Raw genomic sequence first — 22,557 nt, forward strand, 5'->3', positions numbered from 1 at the left:
AATGAAGGTAATCAGGTGGTTTGCCTAGAAGCCTATGGTAGGGTGTATCCCAATCTAGAGTGGATAAGGGTAGTCTATTGATGAGGTATATGGCAATGAGGATACATTCAGATCAAAAAGACTTTGGTAGATTAGATTGATGTTGTAAGGCTCTAGCAACTTCTAATAAATGTCTATGCTTTCTCTTAACAACTCCATTCTGTTGAGGAGTATGAACACAAGACCCATGGTGAATAATACCTTAGAGTGAAGTAAAGATTGATAAGAAGAACTAAGAAACTCAACACCATTTTCTGTCCTAATAACCTGAACTTTACTGTTAAATTGAGTTTCTACTTGATTCAAAAAAATACACAATAGAGAAGTGGTTTGGCTTTTATGATGCATCGCGTATGTCCAAGTTGTCCTAGTGTAATCATCTATTAAAGTAAGAAAATATCTTGCATTAGTGATAGAAGAAACAGGATATGGTCCCCAAATGTCTATAGAAACCAAAGCAAAAGTTATCTTAGCATGTATGGAACTAAGAGGAAAAGGTAACCTGGTTTGCTTAGCAAGAGGACAAAAGGGACAAATATGATTTATATCAGTAACAAGTTTCAAAGAATCAATATGAGAAATTTTATCATGTGATATATGACCCAATCTAGCATGCCAAATAGGAAAAGAATCACGTGAGAAGGTATGAAAAATGGAATGGTTCTCTTTATTCAAATGAATGTTAGAGAACATGGTATTTACAAAGACTAAAGATGAAAGTTTATCAAGATAAGAAACAATACAGGAAGAAGAGAAGCTTGAGCTGTCCAATTTATAAAGCCCACCATCTAACTTGCCCACTGCTATGATTGTGTCAGTCAAGAGGTCCTACGGTAAAAGATAACAAGAAGGTTATGCTCAAACAATAATTTGCTAATAGAAAGCAAATTAAATTTAAAAGCAGGAATGTAAAGAACATTGAAATTTTAAGAGCAGTATCAAGATGAACAGAACCAGATTTAGTAACTTGGCAAATAGTTTCATCAGGTAAGCATATAGGAATAAGATAAGGTAAAGCAACTAAGGATTGGATAAGATCAGAATTTGGAGAAAGGTGATTTGTATCATATGAGTCAATAATTCAAGTATCTTTGGAAAGAATGGAAGTAAGACAATATTTAGTGAGGTTATTGTCAATACCCACAAAATTAGCAGCCAAGTTTGCTGCAGAAGTAGGTTCAGTAGCTATGGATTTCCCTTTCATCAACTTCATCATCTCATTATGTAAAGAGGTGGCTAGTATAGTGTCTAGAGTAGAACTCCAATTATTGATTTGAGAACCAATTGGTGTAACAATATCTAAAGGGGTAGATAGTGTGCCTTCACCAAATATAGCAAAAGCAGCTACTCTTGGTGTGGATGAGAAATTGAAGTTTGAAACATTTATCCCTTGTATGACCATCTTTATTACAGTAGTCATAATGTCTAGGTCACCTTGTAAAATTCCCTTTATACCTCCTACTATCATAATGAGGATTAAACTGAGGTTTAACTACTAGAGCCACATTCTCAATTGAATGTTCTAGGTTGGAACTAACATTCCTTTGTGACTCCACCCTTAAAAGCATAGAATAAGCTTTATTTACCCCCAGGCAGTGGCCTTATCATTAGCAATTGATTCCTAACTTGTTCATAACTATCATCAAGACCCATCAAAAACTGCATTAATCTGTCTCTATTAATCAATGTTGCAAAATGCAAAGCAGTTCCACAAGTACAAGATTGTATATGGTCAATACTAGACAATTCATCCCAGAGTTTCTTTAATTTTATATAACAGACTGAAATATGTGCATTTGCCTGTGAAATGGAAGCAATTGAACGCTGAAGTTGGTAAATCATTGGCCCATTACTTTCCCCAAACCTCTTAGCTAATTCAGTCCATAAGTCCCTAGAACTCCTAGTGTACTCGAACGCGTTAACTAGGTCTTTAGATATGGAATTCAAGATCCATGATGTGACCATAAAATCACACCTCTACCATTGCTCAAATTCAATGGAATTCTCATCAGGAACCTTAAGTCATCCATCAACAAACCCTAGCTTGTGTTTGGCACCTAGCGCTATCTTCAAAGCTCTACTCTACGTTCGATAATTGGCCCCAGTAAGAAGAGATGGAACAAGTATCATACCTGGATTATCTAGTTTTGAAGAACTATCGAATCCCTAGTTGCATTTCCTACACGATTGAAGTTTCTCGCATTAGGTATCTTTCCGTGTAATCCTTCACCAAGATTGACTTCATCTACTTCCAACATGATTAAGACTTTCAGGAGAGGAATTACATAACAACTATTGGAAAAATTCCCGTAAACTGAACAAATTACCCAGATTTAGGGTTTTGCAAGGAAACATGATTATCAACAATCTTCTCAATCTAAGAAAATCCAAGAAGAATAAAGTGAATCAATCAATCGTATTCACTCGATCATGTAAAAAAACTTTGAAATCAACAAGAGCAATCAACCAAATGACAAAGATTGGATCAATGCTCTGATACCATGAACAAAGCTATGTTTGAGGAAAAAACTCTTTGAGAATAATGAGAGGAAATTATTTATTAAAGAAGAATGATTACAAAAGCAACTAACTGAGTCTCCTTTTCCATATACACGTCTTATATATAAAGAAGTTGACTTGGCACCTATAAATTGTACTAGAGCCAAACTATACTATTGACTAAGCTGCACTGGTAAAATAAATAATACAATGTTTATTTCTCATATACTTTCATTAACTTCTCTACTTGAGTTCCTAGACTTTGAATGTTATCATTGTAGTTCCATATATACCTAATTTGACGCCAATCAACCACTAGTTTTGTAACTTTGCATATGACGAGATCCAGAACGGTTTCCATTTTATGTTTAATTAGTTGCTTCTTTTTTTTTCTTTATTAGGAATAAGAAAACAACTTTTCTACAGTGGGTACTGACAGTGATTTTTCGCAAGTGCACGAAATTGCGACAAGTAATAAAGAGTGAGTAGAGTATCATTCCCACGAAGATTGTATACCAAGTACCAAAATTGTGTTAATCTACTATTATTTAAACGATAATAAGGAAAATTATTTTAAGATATTAAATTAAAAGAAATAAAAGAGAATAAAAAGAAATCAAGCAAGATAATTTGATGAAAAGGAAATCAATGATTAAAAATTTCTAGGGATTTTGATTTCATTTAATTATATCCAATTTATTCTATTAATTTGATAATCAATTATAATTGGTCAAGTAGGGGAAACAACCCTAAAATCACTAACAAGCTCTCCCGATGTATTGGTAGCTATTTTAATCCGTTCTAATTACCTATCTTCCAATAGTGCAATCAAACATGAATTAAATCATTAAGTTTTATGGTTTGTTTATGAATTCATAACCTAAGGTCGTTAACTTATGAAAACCTCCATGAGTCAAAACATATAGCTTCCGCATCAAGTTATTATTCTCATGTAATTTATTACCTTTTTGGTATCAAAAACCCTTCTCCCGATAGTGATTAATGAAATAAATCAATCTAGGGGAGAAACTCTGCTTAGAAGCATTAAGTTCAATAATAAATTATACTTTTAACAAAGAAAAGCAAATATGATATTATAAATTGAAATCGAAATTAAGCTACATCAAATCCCTAGTATGAGAGTTTAGTTCGATATAATAATTAAATAAAACTCAATTAAACTTGTAAATAATCCCATAAAGAATAATAAACAAAAAGAGAGTTTAGAAATAAAAACTAATCAACGATACGCTTGGACAACTTCCTTGAATCTTGACACCAACTTGAATGCTTGAAATCTTGAAGAGAGAAAAATATGTAGAAAATAATAGAACAAGAGATGGAATATACAATGAATGGAATCCCTTCGAATGGATAGTCTTTCTCTTTATATAGACTTTGTGAAATATCTTCGCGTTCGTTTAGGAGAGTGAATCTTTATTGAGTAAGGAATCTTTTGGAGATATGAAACTGTTTAGGCTTTGTATTTCTTCTCAATTATGACTCTCCCAGCGTCTAGATAGGAAATAAGCTGGTTTCTTATAAAAATCCTGTAAAAAATTCCTCAAGATCAAGTGAAATATGATTCAAGGAAACTTTATACAAAAACATAAATAAAACTAAATAAAAATTAATTAAAATAATTAAAAAATATTAAAAACTTTAATAAAAACTATATTAAAAATACTATAAAAATAACCCCTATCAGGAACCAAAAAGGAAAAAGATTGAGAATTAGAAAGAAAATTAATTAATAAGAAGCAGTGAACACATAATGTAAAAAATAGCATAAAAAATTTGTGCTTTTGGATTCAAAATGACAATTGGAAACCAAACATTTCCTTTGCAACACAAAAAAAGAAAGTTTTTTTTGATTGAATGATTGCATTTATAATAGATCGATATAAATAAAAGAGAAAATTAACACTAGGGAGATGAACAAAAGGAGGAACAACTAATTTCAACTACACATTCTGTAATTAAGTAATAAACAATAAACTAATAAATAGAAGGAGAATGTTTTTCAAAATGAACTTCTTTCCTACTTGAAGTATGACAATGGCTGCTTCCCAAAAAAGATTACTTAGTCAAAATCGAGTATTATGATCTAAAGCCATAAAAAGATTTAGACATGTTTATTCAATAGAAAAGTGATAGATAATAAAAGAAAGTTATAAACAATATTCATGAAATTAGTTATTTTGTAGTCTTTTATAATTGTAAGGAGGGTTAATTTGGGTTTGTAGCTATATATATATATATATATATAATTTTTAAAATCACTTTGTACCGTCGGTTTAAACTCCGTGGAATCCAATTTCTAGCCATCAAATAAAAAAATTTAAAATTCAAAACTCTTAACCTATCAGTTACAGTCGATTTCAGTTCTAAATAAAAAAATTGGAACTGAGTCAACTTGAGCTCTAAAGAAAGAAAGAAAGAATCGAAACCCAACCACAAACTCACTATTTTCATTTTGATTTTGGTCCGTTCCAGTACTAAACCAATTGTTACACTTGTTGCAACCTTATAAATATGTGTGTTAACTAAACCCTTAGAGAAACCATTACCAAAAAAGGGAAAACTTTGGCAAACCCCAAATCGTTAAAAAAAAAAAAAATGATCAGGAGAAGGTTACTCTCTTCGCTGCTTTCTTCGACCTCGATTCTCAACCCCAAAACCACCACAAAATCCATCTCGTCCACTCCAATTCCACAATTTCAGTCTCTACACTGCCCAAAACCCATCAATTGCAGCTTTGATGGGGCGACTTTTTGGCTTGCAGGTGTCAGGGGTTATAGTCTTTTGAGTCTAAATGATTTGAGGGATAAGGTGCCTAGGAAGTTGAAGACAAGGAAAGGGCGTGGGATTGGGTCTGGAAAGGGAAAGACTGCTGGCAGAGGTCACAAAGGCCAGAAGGCTCGTGGGACTATGAAGTTTGGGTTCGAAGGTGGGCAAACGCCAATGCGCCGCCGCTTGCCAAAACGAGGGTTTAAGAACGCCTTTAGCCTTAATTTTCAGGTATTTCCCGAAACACTTCTCTTGAGATCAATTTAATTGAAAAGATGCTGCATTTAGATTTATTTAACTTGAAAAACCTGACCAATATATATATGTGTGTGTGTGTGTGTATATATATATAGTTCCCTTTGTAATTTGTGATAGCCCCAAGACGACGTGCTTAACTCATGTTCAAACAAGTTGGGTGTTAGAGTTGGAAATTGATGCTTAACAATCTTTGTCTCCCATTTTTCATCCCCTATTCTGTTTTTGTCTGGTATTTTGCTATTTTTACACTGAGCCTTTGTCTTTAATTTCAACACGAAGACGTACTTAAGTACTGACTTGAGAGTCACTTATAAGGATTGCAATGAACATGTGGGAAGAAAATAAAAACTAGAGAATGTGAATTTACTTAGTGGGGTTTAGAACTTTCTGTTTCAGTAGATAGTTTAAGCGGTTTGTCAATAACTCAATATGTTCCATAGCATTATGTATGAAATAATGGGTCTGTTTTGGAGAATGGGGGACTCTGTGTTTTTGCATATTGTATTACTATAATTTAACGAGCATTTACTTCTGCTTTTGTTTTTTTTTTTTTTTAATTTTTTTTTTAAGTTGATAAAAGAATGTAGGCAATAAGATAAAAAGAGAAAAACATATACAAATAAGTTCCATTAACCTGCTATATTTAGAACTTCCAAAATGCAGATCAAGAGGAGTTTACACTTACCAATGGTTAGTCTAATATGATGATGTTTGATCAGGAACGCAACAGACGTTTCTGTTTTTTTCTGCCATCTCCTCTATTCACTTTGTGGTGACAATGTTTATAATTCCCAGGCATGTTTTTACAACCATGTCCGCAGACATTAGTGCTTGGTTTTCAACACTCATCTACCTGATAAACAACCAAAACAAATTTCCGTCTATGGTTAAAGTACTAACTTTCCATATTGGATAATAATTTCTTTCATTAGGACTTCCTATTCTTTTGTAGTGCTTTCTTAGAACATTTTCGTCAACTATTAAAAGGAACTTTTGTTGGCCAGTAAAGCACAAGAAAACATGTGATTTTCTAAACATTTGGAGGGGGAGAGGGAGAGAAGAGATTGTATATTTTTGTTATCTAGCATAGAAGTAAGCTAGAAGGATGGAGATACTTTATATGAGCTTCTTCTATGTCAGTCTTGGATAGAGACATTTGGTCAAGACATATGGATAGACACTTGATTTTATCTATTAAAAAAATAGGAATTTAATCAAACCTTAAGAAACAGGACTGAAATGTTAGAACTCTTTCCCAAATAAAAAAAAGGACTTCACTTAGATTGCCTTATTTGAAAAATGCTATCTGTTTTGACCTTCATATGGGATCATTTTTACTTATTCTACTCCCTTCTGTTTGCTTTTTGATCATTTTCTTGTATTTGGCAGCCGGTTGGATTGGGAAAGATTGCAAAACTGATCAATGAAGGGAAGATAGATTCACATGAATTGATCACAATGAAAACCCTCAAGGTGCAGTAGCATCCTTCTCTAATTTCCAATTTAACCTATTTACATGGACTATGGTCTATATTGATCATTACAGATGTCATGATAGGATGCTGGGGCCATAGGAAAGCAAATAGAAGATGGAGTAAGACTGATGGGGCGTGGTGCTCATGAGATCAAATGGCCTATTCATCTGGAGGTAAATATGTTATGAAAGGTTCCTGCTTTTGTTGTCTACTTTGTTAGAAATTTTAGATTCTACTTGTACTTGCTATAATGTAAGGCACCATTTAAAAATATCTCATTTTTTGAAATTTCAATTGTTACATTTTCTATCATTATTGTTATTCTTGTTGTTGCCAAATGATGGTGGTACCTAAATGACAGTAAATGGTTCACTAGATTGATGCTTGGTACTGAATTAAGGATACACTTTTCAAGATTTTGATATTTCTGATCTTCAACTTTTCCTGTGCTGTTTTGGTTTTGTAACATTTCTGGTGAAGTGATAAAGTTGTCCTCTTGTGTTTTTGTTTATGCTTCTTTGCAACTGTTGAAGATATCTCAGACAAGCAGATAGCAAGTGAACTGTTAGAAGATGCTTCACTAATTAAATTTCTGACTTCCATTGTTGTGTATTTTAAAGCACGGGGAAAGTGGAAGTTATAAATCATAGACTCGATTATTCATAATTTTCAGTACAAAACAGGACACTGGGTAGTTATGTCAAATTTATCAATTCAAAAATTACATGTTTTGCGTTACAGATATAAGCACATCTGAATTCACTGATAAATTATTTGAACTTTTAGGTATATTATAGTGTTTGTTCGATGCTATTTGTCAAGAAAAATGATAATTTGAAATTGATAGCATTTTTAATTTCATGCACTTGAACTAACTCCTCTCTTAAGGGCCTCCTTCCTTGCTGCCTTATTACGAGCAAGATATGAACTTCTCATCCCAAAGCTGCTCGCTCAATTTATGATGTACAACTTATTTACTTTCTGCATCCAAAAGAAATTTTTTTATGAATGAAGTTTTGCAGGTATCGAGAGTGACTGTCAGAGCCAAGGAAGCTGTTGAAGCTGCTGGTGGTTCTGTCAGGCGAGTGCATTACAACAAGTTGGGTTTCCGGGCATTGCTAAAGCCTGAATGGTTTGAAAAGAAGGGCAGATTGTTGCCGAAACCAGCCAGACCTCCACCAAAGCTGAAAGATAAAGTTGACAGCATTGGCCGCTTGCCTGCCCCTACCAAACCTCTTCCATTTTACATACAAGAACAAGCAGCTACCTCTACTTCTGCTTAGTTCATCAGGCGACCATTTTGCAGAGTAATTTAAGAATTTCTATTTTGATTATGAACCAATGTACAAGTAGATTTTGTTTCATATGAAATTTTAGCTGCAGTTCTTTTTGGCTTACTTCCTTTGAACTGTCTAGATGCTTTTAGGGTTCTGAGCTAACTGTCTTTGATGTGGTTCTGAAGAAATAATTCAATTTTCATTTTTCTTAATGTACTATCCAGATGATTGCCCTCCTATTGGCGGGGTTTGTTTTAACGCGATAATAAATTGTTCATGTTAAAAATAAAAATAAATAGGTCATTAATTTTTCTTATATATAGATTAATGAAAAATATATACACAAGAGAGGTCAAATGATACTGATTATCACTCTTAAAATTAATTTCAACTCTCTAAAATTGTAATGGCTTAATGCATCAAGGTGTTGATGTTTAGGAGATAATAAAAAAAATAAAGTAAAAAACAATTTCCAATTAGCAATGCTAATAAAATTGTCTTCAAATTAGCAGATAGAAAGAGAGTTCTTCCCTATTTTCTTATCTATTGTGTTGATTACAATTATAACCCAAATAGATGTGTAAGTGGTGGTTCATGTTTCTTACTTCTTCTCTACCAAACTCACTAATTTGTTCCAATTTCCTTAATTTTGAAGAGTAAATTTGATGATTTGATTGATAGTGAGGAAATTTTTCTTGATACTGAAACAACAGTTAATATATGAAATCACATGCAAAGAAAATTAATTCTCGATCCCTTTACTGTTCTTTTGTTACATTACATTTTTTTTAACTTTTTTTCTTTTAATTTTTTAGTCTAAATAAATTTATAAATCTAAATGATCTTTAATAGCTTGATATAATTAATTAATAGTTTTTGATTTAAATATTTCTTTTATATTAATATTGAGGTGGTTGTGGTTGTGATGCAACAGTGGTTAAGGTGGTGGTGGTGGCTGTGGTGGTGGTGATGGAATGATTTGAGGTGGTGGTGGAGGTGATAGTGAATTGTAGAGTTTGGTGGATTATTTTTTATTTTTAAAATTGATGAGGTGTAAATGAAATTAGGTCCTATTTTCATTTACTTATCCTACTCAACTTCTTTGAAATACCAGTATGGGAATATGTAGAAAAATATTTACTTGGTGCAAAATTTTTTATTTTAAATATATAATTGGTCTTCTGCAAAGTTAAATATGCCATAAAGTTAATTTATTAAAATTTCAGGGGACAATTTATGAATTTGGCCAATATTTAAGAGATGGTGATAGAATCCTTATCATATAGGTTTATGGATGTAACCGTTATTACATTATCTTAAGTAACGCTAAATATGATTGTAATATTCATTAATAAGAAAAAGATCCATCAAAACAACATAGGTTTTTTTCTATAATACATAATTCAAAATTTTGACACTATTGCAGGAAAGTAAGACTTAGTTAAATTCAGTTATATGTTTTTTTTTATCAAATTTTTTTATTTTTTTTTCTCTCATAAATTTCGCTTGTTCTTTTTCCTATCAAATGTGAAGAACTTTATTTTGAGGATAAAAATAAATCTTTACATATCAATAATTTTATGAGATATTAATTGCATTATTTTACGTAAAAAAATTATTAAAAAATTGGTCTAAATGTAAATATAGAATTCTAGAACATAATTTTAAGCATAACAAACAATAATTTTAGATAATTATTTTTATAAAAAATTACAAATGATTTTAATACCTTATTAAAATTTTCAAAAATTTAAAATTTTGTATTAATTCTGATATAATATATAATGTTTTATTTTTTAAAAAATATAAATAAATTTAAGGTAAAAACTATAATTAATTAGAAGTCACAAGATATTATTTATATGGCTGAATTTATATAATTAGATTTTCCAAAAGTGAGAGAGATTTTATGAGCCAAATATTTAAATTATTATATAATTTAATTTTATTAATTAAAAACTATTCTATTAAGAAGATAATGGGATTTCATGTATATATAATGTAATTTCAATTGCATAAATACATTATTAATGTTTTAATAATAACATAAATAAAAATTTATAATTATTTATTAAAATTTTAAAAATTTATTTTGGGCAAATAAAATTTTGATATATTAGATAATTATTTTATCTTTAAAACTTTTATTTTTTATAATTGTGCTGACAAGAGTAATTTTTTATTTACATAATTAAATAGTAATATTTATATTTAATAATGAAAATAAATATTTTGTTTGTGATAACCTATATAATAAGTTATTAAAGCTATTTTGAATTTAATGGTTTATATTTAACTATTTTAAATATAATAATAAAAACTCTTTCTACGTTAATACAGAATTTTTAAAAATCTGTATGGTAATTTTACCCCTCAATATAACTTTAAACTTAATGGTTGACAAATTGATTTCAGGTAAGGTAATATTTGAACTTACCACCATCACATGTAGAGCTGGGAATTGAATGGGATCCAACTCCATGAGCCAATATGTTGGGCATCGTGGTTTGCTCTGTTTGAATCCGAATGGAAATAAAATCAAATTGTACTTAGATGAATAGTAATTGGACTGAAACTATTGATTCAAAATTTTGAACTAGAACGGTCGATGCAAGAGCTTATTAAAGTTGATGTGAATGTAAATTTTAAATTTGAATCGACCGAGAATCCGGCATTTTGAATTCGAATCTAGTATAAATTAGAAAGTTTTCTATTTTTATTTTCAAAGTTATAATCATTTCTTATATGGATATAAGCATTTTATAAATTAGTTAAAATAAAATTTATTAATATTTTTTAAAATTCACAATAAATTTCTCGAAAGAAAAACGCCAATCAATTTTTTTTTTTTTTAAAAAAAAAGTTTACATATTACAAAAAAAACCATGATCGAAACTGTTAGTGTGCCGAAACCGGCTGGAACCAACAGATCAAAGACTGATCCAAATTCAATGTTTTAAAAATCTCAATTTTAAATATCTCAAACTGCGTGAACCGCCCATGCCTACAACTTGTAAGAGTGGCAACGTTTAAACTTCCATGAATTTTTCGAAACAAAAATATTAAAAACATATTCATTTATTTACTTTGTTAGGTGTTAAAGAGTAACCGTTTTTCTTAGAACGAACAAAGAATAGTCAATTTGGCAAAAATTGCAAATGATCCCTAGCGGCAAGCCGAAATGGCAAGGGTGATTTCTAAGAGCTCTCAGATTAGCGGCCAACATCCTTCTTCAAATCGTAAAAATTATTACTCAAAATGAAATGAAATGAAAAATATAACACTCAAATTACTTAAATTTACACCAAACCAGGCACACAAAATAACAGATCTGCAGATGAGAAATATTACATAAATGTAACAACACACACTAACTAGCATCATCTCCACAAAAAAATGGAGCAACATGCTAGCATTAACAATCCTTTTACAATCGGCACTTGGATCACTTTGCGCCTCAACTGATTCTTCGCTATATTCTATTTGGAACTGCTTTTGAGTCTTGAGATCAAAATAAAACTTCTGCAACCTCCCATTGAACCAAGGCAAAGGCGGAAAATACCCGGACAATACTGCAGAAATTCGCTTAACTCAGTCACCAGCCATGTGAACACTGCCAACTCTATAAGCAGCGGAAGGGAATAAATAACAACTGCTGTTTCTAGTTGGCTACTTCCAATATAAAAGGCTACAAAAAAAAGGGGCAAAGCATCTCCATGAGTGTACCAATTCTTTGAACTCTCTCCAATTGCATTGCAACCAAACTTATACAACAACACAAGTCCTAAATTATCCGGCTTTCTCACCAAACTTCAAGGTAACCTTCATATCATTGTGGGCTTAATCTCCAAACACGGACACAGGCATCCTCACCTGAGCTTACCACACTCGACTCATCAGTGAAAGCTAATCCATAAACGCCGCCCAAGTGAGCCCCCTTTATGGTAATCCGGCTAGATGCTGGCTTGTCAACTTCATATATAATGACACAAGTATCAAGTGATCCAGTAGCAACCATGCTGCTATCAGGAGACCAAGCAAGGCAGTTTATGCGGGCAGTATGGTACAACATGTTCTTAAGCTTCACCTGTAAGAAAGCAGATCAAACATAAGCAATAAGGAAGAAAAGATGAAGCAAGCTTTCAAACACATTTTGTTTTGTATACATATTATAAAATACAAATTTTTAAGACATGAAATGGCACCCAAACTTTCAAAATATTTTTTCAGATATTGCCTTCGAATGTGTGTACTTGGCCCTCAAATTTTTTTGAATTTTATTAAGTATGAACTCATTTCATAAATTACTTTCCAAATTATAAATAAAACACTCCCAAATTTGAAAATCATTTATATATAGTTATCCGTCCAAAATTTATAAGTAGGCCATATTGCCCTCCACAACCTTAATTTTTTCCTTTATCATCCTTTGTCTTTTTTTCCCCAAACTTTTGACTTCTTGTACTGTTCTGGATAACAAGATAAAATAATCTATACCATATATAAAAGTAGGTAATGGCGTTTGTTAAAATATCCTTAATGAAATTTGAGATATCATAAAACATCCTTAATTATGGCCAATCAAAAAATTTTAATTTAGTATATATAATATTTGAATAATTAATATATAAATTGATACATATGACTTTCAAGTTTTTAAATTTACATTATAAAAATCTAGACAACATAAAAGGAAAATCATAACGATACTTAATATTATATAAAGATAAATTAATTAGTATAAAAAAAACAAGCAAATAACAAATCATGACAACATGCAACGCAGGTTATAAAATAACTAGTTAAAATGTAAAAGAAACAAAGTGGAAATTTACTGTTGTTACCATTTGTCAGAAATTAAATTTTTACCTTCAATGACAAAATGCAAGAAAACGATCAATTGGAAACCAGACTGAGGGAGTTCTGAGATGTTATATATTCATAGAATCATATGTGAACTTCAGATCAAGGACCAAGACTTAGTTTCATTTAATCTACTGGAACAGCATAAAACCCTTACACAATAAACTCATCTGTCCACTTACAGAATGAGGATGTGATACACGACAACACTAGAATTAGGCAGTATAAAGCTTAGATGTTTAAGTGTAAGAGCAATTCCCTGACTGCTTGCTTTATGGATGCACTAGTCTAATAGATAAAACTATTGGCCCTACATTCACATTAAACAAAATGTCAACAAACATAAATAGGAAATTTTGCCACTCTGCACTGTTTAAATTGATTAAACGAAGTTCATTTCACTTGTCAAAAAGGATCTTTGCTTTTTCAAATTTTCAAGCAAATTCAAGAACAATACCAAACATATACTGGAACAAAATATTAATCTAACCTATGCATCCAAATTATTTAGCTTCCAGATTCAGAATTAAGCATACTAACTTGTAACCCATGCTTTATGAGCTAAATTGATTTCTTCTTTTTCGTATTGGAGCTAACTTGGTCTCTAAACCTGGAAAAATTGAATATATTACATTAAAGGTTATAGGAATTGAAGCAGAGTTACAAACTTCAAGACTTCGACAATTACTCTTTACATCAAAATTCTTTAGTTATGTAGCTTGATAGCAAGGAAGCAACATGAAGCTGTTCTGAAACCATGGTTTCAACTCTTTCAAGAACAACTAAATTCTCTTAATGCTGGACTGAGTGAGAGCAAGTCATTTTTGATTCACCATTTGACCACTCGCAAGGATTTGAGGGGGTAAATGGATCAGTAACCAAGCAATTCCCGGCTTAACCTGCTCTGACTAATCAGTTTATAGAATTGAGCATACCCACTCTGACTATTCTAATAATTGATAATAGTACCTAGGGAAAATGCTATGCTATTAACGACATGAATTTCAAAGAACCCAGAAATACTGTAGAGACTATTTTATCCAGTATTCCCATAACACCATACTGCAGTCATAACCCCGCCAAATTTTGGATAAACCAAACAGCATAAATTAATCTAATGCATGTATTTTAGTTGTCCTCTTTATTCAGTGTTTTCTTAAAATCATGCAGTTCAATAAAATTCAAAGCCCCTGCACTGAGTCATGTATAATTCTAAATATAAATATGTCATTAAGTACACACATATACAACTGATATAAGTTCAATTATTTGCCACTTCAGCCAAACTTCGCATATCAGAAACAAATTGTTATAATGTGACAAAATCATTAATCATCAAATTAAATTGAGATAGGGTAAGAAGGTACCTCTCGAGAGACACGGTCCCAAACAATAGCTTCTCTATTCGCGTCACCAGATGCAAACATTGAAACATCTGGGGAATAACGTATGACACTGACAGCACCTCGGTGCTTCTCAAGGACCGCCTCTTCCTTAAGGGTATCACCAGTAACAGAATATATATGCAATTTACCATCTTGCCCACCTATAATTGCTTCGCTTCCATCAGGTGCAATTGCGGAGGCTGTTACAGCAAAACCAAGATTGATGGTTGACACAACTTTTGTACCACGGAGTATGACAACACCTGAATCAATTGTGATCAATGCCAGCTCGTGACAGAGTAAGGCAACACTTAAGTCTTTTGGTTGACCACCAATGTCAATGGAATCAGCATCTCCACACTGATCTCCATGAAAACGAACTCTCCAAATCTATGTAAAAAATAGAATGAAGAAAGGAAAGCATTACAACCAAAGATTGGAACGTAAGACTAATAAAAGGAGGTGAGAAAAAGAGAAGGTCCCGGATGCAATAGAACTGCAAACTTTTTTTCTGCATGAATAAAACCTAGAAACCATGCAGGAGGAAGTAATTCAGTCATCATATTTTGTAGATCTTCCTGTGAACCTTAATTTTAAAAGTCAAGAAATTGAATTTGGGTTTGAAGTACTAAAGACATGTTATAATTTCAACAATAAACGGTAGGGAATCAAAATCTCACAAATACAATTTAAAGATTATCTAAAAACATCCTCCATAAAACTTTCTAATAAAACTTTGTTTACTAGTGTAGTCCTTAAAATTTCATGACACAGACAACTTCTTTTGCCATGTGTATACTGTATATAACTTGAAGAACTCAAGGATTTTCACAAATTGCTGTAACAAACATTTTATCATTCATCTTCTTAACTCAATAATTGATAAAAAATGGCAATCAATAGTAAATACAGTTATTTCAAAAAAAGCACGTTAGCCACCTTATTATCAAATCCAGATGTGACAATTTCTTCTTCAACAGCAGCTAAACATTTGATTTGAGCATTCTCTTTCCGCTGTAATTTAGAGCTGTATCCAGTCCCTTGAATCCATTTAACTATCAAACCATCATAACTACTGGATAATATGGTTTTTGGGACATTTTTAAGAACAGCTAATGATGTAACATTCTTCATATGTCCAGATATTTGTCGTGGAGTTTTATCCAGATCACTTGCAGAGAAGATACTGATCATGCCACCAAGAGAAACCGTGACAAGATGATCATTCTGCCAAAGGCAACCAACTAGCATGTCATCCACTCCACCTGAGCCAGAACATGTCAATGTTTTCTTCAGTTTCCCATTACCTTCATCAGAGATCTCCCACACTTTAGCTGACTTGTCAGCAGAAACTGTAAGAATCTACAAAATAACTTATCCCCAGTCAATAATTATTGGGCACAGTATGCCTACTCAAAGTAGAATGAAGATGGCAAGGTAAAATGATACGAGCAGAGGTAAGGCTAATTGATAGAAAAACGTATGAGAGAGAGGGAGGAGGAAGAGAATGTTAAGCAAAATGAGAAGAGAGAAGAGAGAAGAGAGAAGAAGATTACTTTCTTTAATACACAGACAGGTTTTGGATACCTCTTTTTTGTTTTAAATAAATAATAATAAAAAAAAAGAGTACAGATTAACTTCAGACCGATACAATAATAGTACTTTGAAAACATCTCAAATGCTGGTAACTAGCCACAGGGCACAGGCTCCATTTGTGAAACAAAGAGTGGGGAGAAAAAGGCAGGCAGTTTATGTAACAAAATAAGTCCATGCACATTGACGAATGCATTTTTAGTATGTAATATAACAACTGCAACAGCTTTTCTTATATCCAACAGTGAGTTACCTGTTTACCATCTGGACTCCAGCTAACTGCATAAATGGTCCCCTTGTGACCACCTTCAGAGGATAACTCTCCAATCTTTTCTCCAGTCTTCCCATCAAATAATACGCCCTTCTTATCAGAGCTTACACTGATGAATTTGCTGCCATCAGGAGAAAACCTTACACAATTGACAAAATTTGAATGATCCCTGCAGACAAGTGAACCAAAAACTTTATGGTTAGACATGAAAGACTGCCAGTTCCTTTTCAATATCCACTCTCTCCAGTTTCATATGTTATAAAAATGTAATTAAAATATTTGAATAGAAGTTAACATTTGTTGTATTCATTTCCCACATCCAAAAAAAAAAAAAAAAATAATGAAAAAAAAGATTAAAAAATAAAATATTTATGGTAACAGTTATGGTTCAGGAAGTAGATGCTTAATCAGCTAGGCAGAGGAAAAAATAAATCAGTCTGGATCCATCTAACTTGAATGCTTTAAAATCTAAATCATTCACAGCTGAAATAGCCAATTTCCATACTTCAGTTTTTCATTCTATTGCATTAGACTTTTAGGTTGGTTAGACATCTATCTCATTGAACAATGTTATAGGAGTTAATTCAAGGACTAGTAATTGGATTATGTTTTTCTTTCTTTTTCCTTTTCCTCCCACACCTAATTGCAACTGCATTGCCAATAGTTTAGACTGCACAAGCCAGAAATATTCATTGAGAGAGCAAACAAATAAATAGTAGAATGCAGGTCACTTCAGCTTGGATTTTGCATCCAATCAATCTAGGTTCTAGAATGTATCATTAAAAGTTCTTGCAGATCAATATTGAGTAAAGGAAGATTTGAATATACCGTGATAAAACACACACATGTAACACTAATTAGTGTGCATTGGAGGGAATAATTATAAATTTGGTCCTTCAAAACTAGGTTCTAGGATAGAAAAGGGTGACCCAGTGCATGAAACATCTCATATTTATGGGCTACAGAGGGTTGATACATGCAGGCTTTCCCTGCTTTGTAGAGAAGTTTTTACCATGGCTCAAACTGTGGCCTCCAGGTGACAAGTGATATAACTTTACCATTACAAAGCAGCCCTCAACATTAGATTCTAGAACGTATCAATAAAAGTTCTTGCAGATCAATATTGAGTGATGGAAGATTTGTATAGACCCTGCTAAAAACACACATACAACAGTAGGTGTGCATGGGAGTAATCATAAAGTTGGTATTTCAACTTTGTCAATTTTTCTATTTCAATAATAAATTTTTTTTTAGTCAGGTGCATTTGGCCTGAATTTCTTGCCAAAATATTAAAACAAATCTATTTCACCTCATCTCTCTGCTTTATTCATTCATATAACTATTCTCTCCCTCTTTATTATGTTTTCTCTCATATTTTGGTTCAAATTTTCAAGGAAAATGGAGAAAATTAAAAGGTAATCTAGATATTTTTCTAAAGGAAGAGATAAAAGATACTAGAAAGACAGGTGGATGAAATAGATGTTTAGGTGAGATATCATTTACTGAGAAAAATGATCCATTTTATTTTTCCAAAAAAAAAAAAAATTACCGCTAAAACCAAATGATTGAAAAATTGACAAAGTTCAAACATCTTAAATATAATTATCCCCATTTGAATATAATATCATATGGGCCAAGCACTCTATCAGAAGAATTGAGACTCAAATAGAAAATTTGATATTTAGTATAATTATCTCCATATTTGTGAAATGGGCGCCTGAGCCAGAAAAAAATTATACTGAATTTGAACATACTATCATATTGGATAAAGAATTCAATCAGAAAAAGATCCATTTCTGAATCCAAGCTTCATATATGTGTTTTATCAAAAGCCAACAAGAGAAGCAAATGTCAAAAGTAAATTTCCAAGAAAACCTCTTTGTTTGTTATAACAAACCTGTGAGATGATTTGAATTTAAATGGCGGCCCTTCATAGAAATTCACCAAAAAATCTTCTCCACATGTCACTATCCGAAATGGTCTTGTTGGCTTAAACGCGCAGCTTAGGACTCGCCTTGAATGCCCATCAAATTCCCCTACATTAGTTCCTGAATCCCACCTATTCAACAAGCAAAAATAACAATATTACAACTAAAAATCATACTTTACTATAGTTAGAAACAGTAAGTAAAGAAACTCAAATTTCAAGTACTAACATGAAAGCTCGCACTAGTGATTTGCCCTTTCCATCACCACACGCTACGATCCTCAATCCATCCGGCGACCACTGCAGATCGTCGATCCGGCCAGATAAAACCTTGAATTCCTTCTTCAAGACATGATCATTGTAAGCCCCCCAAATCCTGATAGTTCCGGAGACATCAGCAGAGGCGATCCACTCGCCGTTAGGCGAGTAGCGAGCCACAGTAGCTTGATAACCATGTTCGCCGTAGACGGATACGTCGAGAGGATTGTCAAGGTTGAGGATTAGGACTGATCGGTTATTAGTGTAGAGAATGGAATTGGATTTTGGATTCCCGGAAATTAGAATTCCACGGCCGCGTTCTGTTGTTGGAACGCAAGCGTAGGTTTCTGTTAGTTGTGGCATTATACTTTTTTTGTAATGCTTAGGACGGTGACTTGAGATTTGGAGAGGGTATGAAAAGCGAAAGTGGAAATGGAAAGCGAAGATTTTGAAAGGATTTGGATTTTATATTTGAAGTTGTGCAATGCACCAAGTGGGGAAATTGATCAGCTGGCTCTAGACTGTAAAGAGATTTGACTGTGTTAACACTCCCAACTCATTAGAACTCCGGGGCTTTTGGTTGAACTGATCTATGCAGTTCGCAGTTGATTATAGGTGTTTAATATCAAGAACCGATAGAAATCAAGTTTCATCGGTACAATTTGCATTGTCCGGTGGATATATGATCCGATCCATTCAATGGTGTGACTAGATATAAATTTTAAAATAAAATATATGCGAATATAGATATATCATAATTCAATTTAAATTTAATAAATGAAAAATAATTTTCTTTTTTATATTTTTAAATTATTGATTATAATTTTAAATATGTAATTGCCTCTATTCTTCTCTTACTTCTTTTATTCTTTTGAGCGAACCTCGACTAATAATTGGGAGGACCAGTAAGGAGCACCCATTGAGGAAAATCAGAATCAAGAGATCCATGTTCAACATCTTAAATCATTATAGATAAATTACAAGTTTAGTATTAGTATTTAGACCTTTTAAATGTTTATAATTTAGTGTCTAAATGGAAAATCTTAACAATTAAGTGTCTGGGCTATTTAAAAAATGTAATATAGTCTCTATTTCTGATCTGGAGGCGAGAAACATGAATCAGCATAAAATGGGCCTATTTAAAACACGTCATCACATTCTTATTTACAACTGAAAATGACATGGTGAAGAGAATGAAAGGACTATTTTATCCTCCCTTTCATATTCTTTAATTTCATCTCATTCCTTGCCCTGAATCGATACTGAAAGCAAATTCCAAATTCAGAGAGAGTAGAGAGAAAGGCAAAGGAAGAAATGGATATGGAACCTCATTTCTGCACATGCAGATGGAAGTGCCTTGAACGCAACTCTTGCACTGAGTGGAATCCGAGAAGGCGATTTGTTGCATGTGAGCTTCATTTGGTGAGTATGTTTTTTGAAATTTGATCTGAAAGCATTTGATTTTTTCTTACTCAATGAATATTATTGCCATAGATGGAAAAGAATATTTTGTACAACGTATTTATTTTTTATTCATATGCTCTTACCATTATTAGATTATATAGCTTTTATTAGAGAGAATCAAATCAGCATATTATATCATTGCAAATCAATATAAATCCCTGTAAATCAGCTTTTGATGATTGTATATTCATCTATTTATTTAATGAAAACAGAAGAGCAAGGGGCCATTCAATTAAACATCTACTAAATTCTTCAAAAATTATCATAGTATCAGAGCTCTAATCTTGAGTTTTGGAATTCTGGGTTGTTCTTGGTGTTATTAGAGTTTCAGGTCTCTGCAGGTTGCAAGTTGTGTGTGTTCTTGGTTGTTCTATGTATCGGCATGTTTTTTTCTTTCACTGATATTTGGTTGAGTTTGCAGATCCAGTTTAGGAGAAACTCACATATTTTGGTAATATTTTCAGTTATATTCAGTTGCTTTTATCTAAAATGGGTGGTGATAAATCTGAATTTTGAGTCAAATCTATGTGAAAGAATTATTCAACATGGAAATTTCAATTTCGATTATATGTTACCGAGAAAGAGTTAAGGGGACGTATTGATCGCACTGATCTAGTCCCAACGGATGCTGCTAAATTAACTCAATGGACGATTAAAGATGCTCGAGTGATGTCTTAGATCATTGGGTCATGCGAGTCCTAAATTGTTCTTAATTTACGTTCCTATAAAATTGCTCAAAAAATGTGGGAGTATTTGAAAAAGCTTTACCATCAAACAAATTCAGCTAGGAGATTTCAATTGGAGTATGAGATTACAAACTATAAACAGGGAAGTCTATCTATTCAATATTATTTTTCTAATTTTCAAAATTTATAGGCTGAATTTTCTGACATAGTTTGTGGATCAGTGTCTAATGATTCTCTTGCTGATGTATTAGCTGTTCATAAGATTAGCAAGCGAGATCAGTTTTTGATGAAGCTGAGACCAGACTTTGAAAATGCTCGTTCTAATTTGATGAATTGCCATCCTCCTCCTTCCTTGGATGTTTGCTTCAGTGAATTAATCGTGAAGAACAACGTCTTATTACACAAACCACTCTTGAATAGGAGAAAATGACTACAACACATATGGCATTTTGGCTCAAGGAAAAGGCCAGGGTAGAGACTTGCGTAAGATTCAGTGTTTTAATTACAAGAATTATAGGCATATTGCTACAAATTATGCTAAGAAAGTTTGCAATTATTACAAAAAGCCAGGCACATCATCAAAGATTGTTCAATTCGTCCTCAAACGCCAAACTGTCGCTTTTCAAGAAACTGTTGGCAACTCTTCTCCTAGTCAGATTCAAACCGAGCCCACAACTATGATGGTAGTCAATCAAAATGCTCAACAAATTGCCGTTACTCCTCAAATGCTGCAAAAAATGATAGTTTCAGCTTTCTCAGCTCTTAGTATTCAAGGTAACAATACTTCTTTGTCTAAATTTTATCCTCTTGATTCTATTGCATCAAATCACATGACTAGTTCAACTAATTTGTTGAAAAAATATTTGTCCATATCATGGTTCAGAACATATTCAAGTTGCTAATGGAAACAATTTGGCCATTACTGTTGTTGGTGATATTACTCTAATTTTCAATCATGCCTTTCTACCACTTAGATTTTCTAATAATCTTCTTTTCCTTGTCGAGTTAGTAGAAAATAACTATAATGTATGTTTTTCTCATGATGCTTGTTGTGATCAAGATCAGGTATCGGGGACGATGATCACGAAGGGGCCTAGAGTAGGATGTTTGTTTCCTCTACATATTTCAATTCCTAGTAATATTTCTTTAGTTTGTTCTGCAATTGTTAATAAAATTGAGCAGTGGCATAAACATTTGGCCACCCCAATTCTATTATATTGTCTTATTTGTTGAAATCTGATTTATTAGGCAGTAATGATCAATTCTGAAGTCTTTCTTTTGATTGTTCAACTTGTAAATTGAGAAAAAGTAAAATTCTTCCTTTTCCTCTTATTGGTAGTCGTGCAAATAAATATTTTGATGTTATTCATAGTGATGTATGGAGGACCACACCTATAAATATTTTGTGACAGTTATTGATGATTATAGTTGGTTTACTTGGATTTATTATCTTTGTTTCAAATCTGAGGTATTTACGATCTTCAAAACTTTTGTCACGCGTTGAAACTCAATTTTCTATTTCATTCACAATTTTAATATTACGATTAACCTTAATTGAGATAACAAAAATGATTTTAATGCAATTTTCAAAATATGGCAAACATGGACATTAATAATCAATCAAAACATAAAATTAAAATCATACAAAGAATGGGCGAGGAGAAAAGAATTGCAAACCAATTATCTAATTTACATTCTACCCTTGAACCCAATATAATTTCACATATCACTTAATTATTACAATAAAGCAACTAATTAGGGTTGATTATGAA

The 22,557-nt window shown here is 32.3% G+C and overlaps 2 protein-coding genes and 1 long non-coding RNA gene across 5 annotated transcripts; 2 read left to right on the top strand and 1 right to left on the bottom strand.

Annotated features, from left to right (window-relative positions):
• The first annotated feature begins 4,986 nt into the window (after positions 1-4,986).
• On the top strand, positions 4,987-8,550 carry LOC105631047 (Ribosomal protein L18e/L15 superfamily protein). Its single transcript, XM_012213040.4, has 4 exons — positions 4,987-5,559; positions 6,976-7,059; positions 7,145-7,234; positions 8,084-8,550. The coding sequence occupies exons 1-4, from the start codon at positions 5,158-5,160 to the stop codon at positions 8,342-8,344; spliced, it is 837 nt and encodes a 278-aa protein (XP_012068430.1). The 5' UTR covers positions 4,987-5,157; the 3' UTR covers positions 8,345-8,550.
• Positions 8,551-11,597: 3,047 nt separating this feature from the next.
• LOC105631048 (transducin family protein / WD-40 repeat family protein) lies at positions 11,598-19,317 on the bottom strand. 2 transcript variants are annotated; one of them, XR_002284051.3, is made up of 7 exons: positions 18,607-19,317; positions 18,348-18,509; positions 16,433-16,619; positions 15,526-15,948; positions 14,569-14,976; positions 13,742-13,811; positions 12,284-12,425 (listed from the first exon to the last, which is right to left on the bottom strand). XR_002284051.3 is itself a non-coding variant. In XM_012213041.4 (6 exons), exons 1-6 carry the CDS (start codon positions 18,996-18,998, stop codon positions 12,168-12,170), a joined length of 1,830 nt encoding a protein of 609 aa, XP_012068431.1. In that variant the 5' UTR covers positions 18,999-19,317; the 3' UTR covers positions 11,598-12,167. The 2 variants fall into 2 exon arrangements, 1 of the variants encoding a protein (XP_012068431.1); XM_012213041.4 differs by lacking the exon at positions 13,742-13,811 and having other exon boundaries at positions 11,598-12,425.
• A 155-nt stretch (positions 19,318-19,472) lies between these two features.
• Positions 19,473-22,137, top strand: LOC105631049 (uncharacterized). Of its 2 annotated transcripts, none has more exons than XR_002284049.3 (2): positions 19,473-21,559; positions 21,846-22,137. It is a non-coding gene; the product is annotated as an uncharacterized LOC105631049 (long non-coding RNA). The 2 variants fall into 2 exon arrangements; XR_002284048.3 differs by having other exon boundaries at positions 21,851-22,137.
• Positions 22,138-22,557: the final 420 nt, after the last annotated feature.

Source organism: Jatropha curcas, chromosome 8 (assembly GCF_041381405.1).
Source record: "Jatropha curcas cultivar XTBG-Jc1 chromosome 8, XTBG_Jcur_1.0, whole genome shotgun sequence".
NCBI classification, from domain to species: Eukaryota; Viridiplantae; Streptophyta; class Magnoliopsida; order Malpighiales; family Euphorbiaceae; genus Jatropha; species Jatropha curcas.

Excerpts from the sequence above, each read along its gene's own strand:
- LOC105631048 (XM_012213041.4), bottom strand. The coding sequence starts at position 18,998 with ATGCCACAACTAACAGAAACCTACGCTTGCGTTCCAACAACAGAACGC. Across the intron at positions 16,620-18,347 it reads AAATTCAAATCATCTCACAG|GGATCATTCAAATTTTGTCA; the intron begins GTTTGTTATAAC and ends ACTTGTCTGCAG. Across the intron at positions 14,977-15,525 it reads CATCTGGATTTGATAATAAG|ATTTGGAGAGTTCGTTTTCA; the intron begins GTGGCTAACGTG and ends TTTTTTACATAG.
- LOC105631047 (XM_012213040.4), top strand. The coding sequence starts at position 5,158 with ATGATCAGGAGAAGGTTACTCTCTTCGCTGCTTTCTTCGACCTCGATT. Across the intron at positions 7,060-7,144 it reads TCACAATGAAAACCCTCAAG|GATGCTGGGGCCATAGGAAA; the intron begins GTGCAGTAGCAT and ends ATGTCATGATAG. Across the intron at positions 7,235-8,083 it reads AATGGCCTATTCATCTGGAG|GTATCGAGAGTGACTGTCAG; the intron begins GTAAATATGTTA and ends GAAGTTTTGCAG.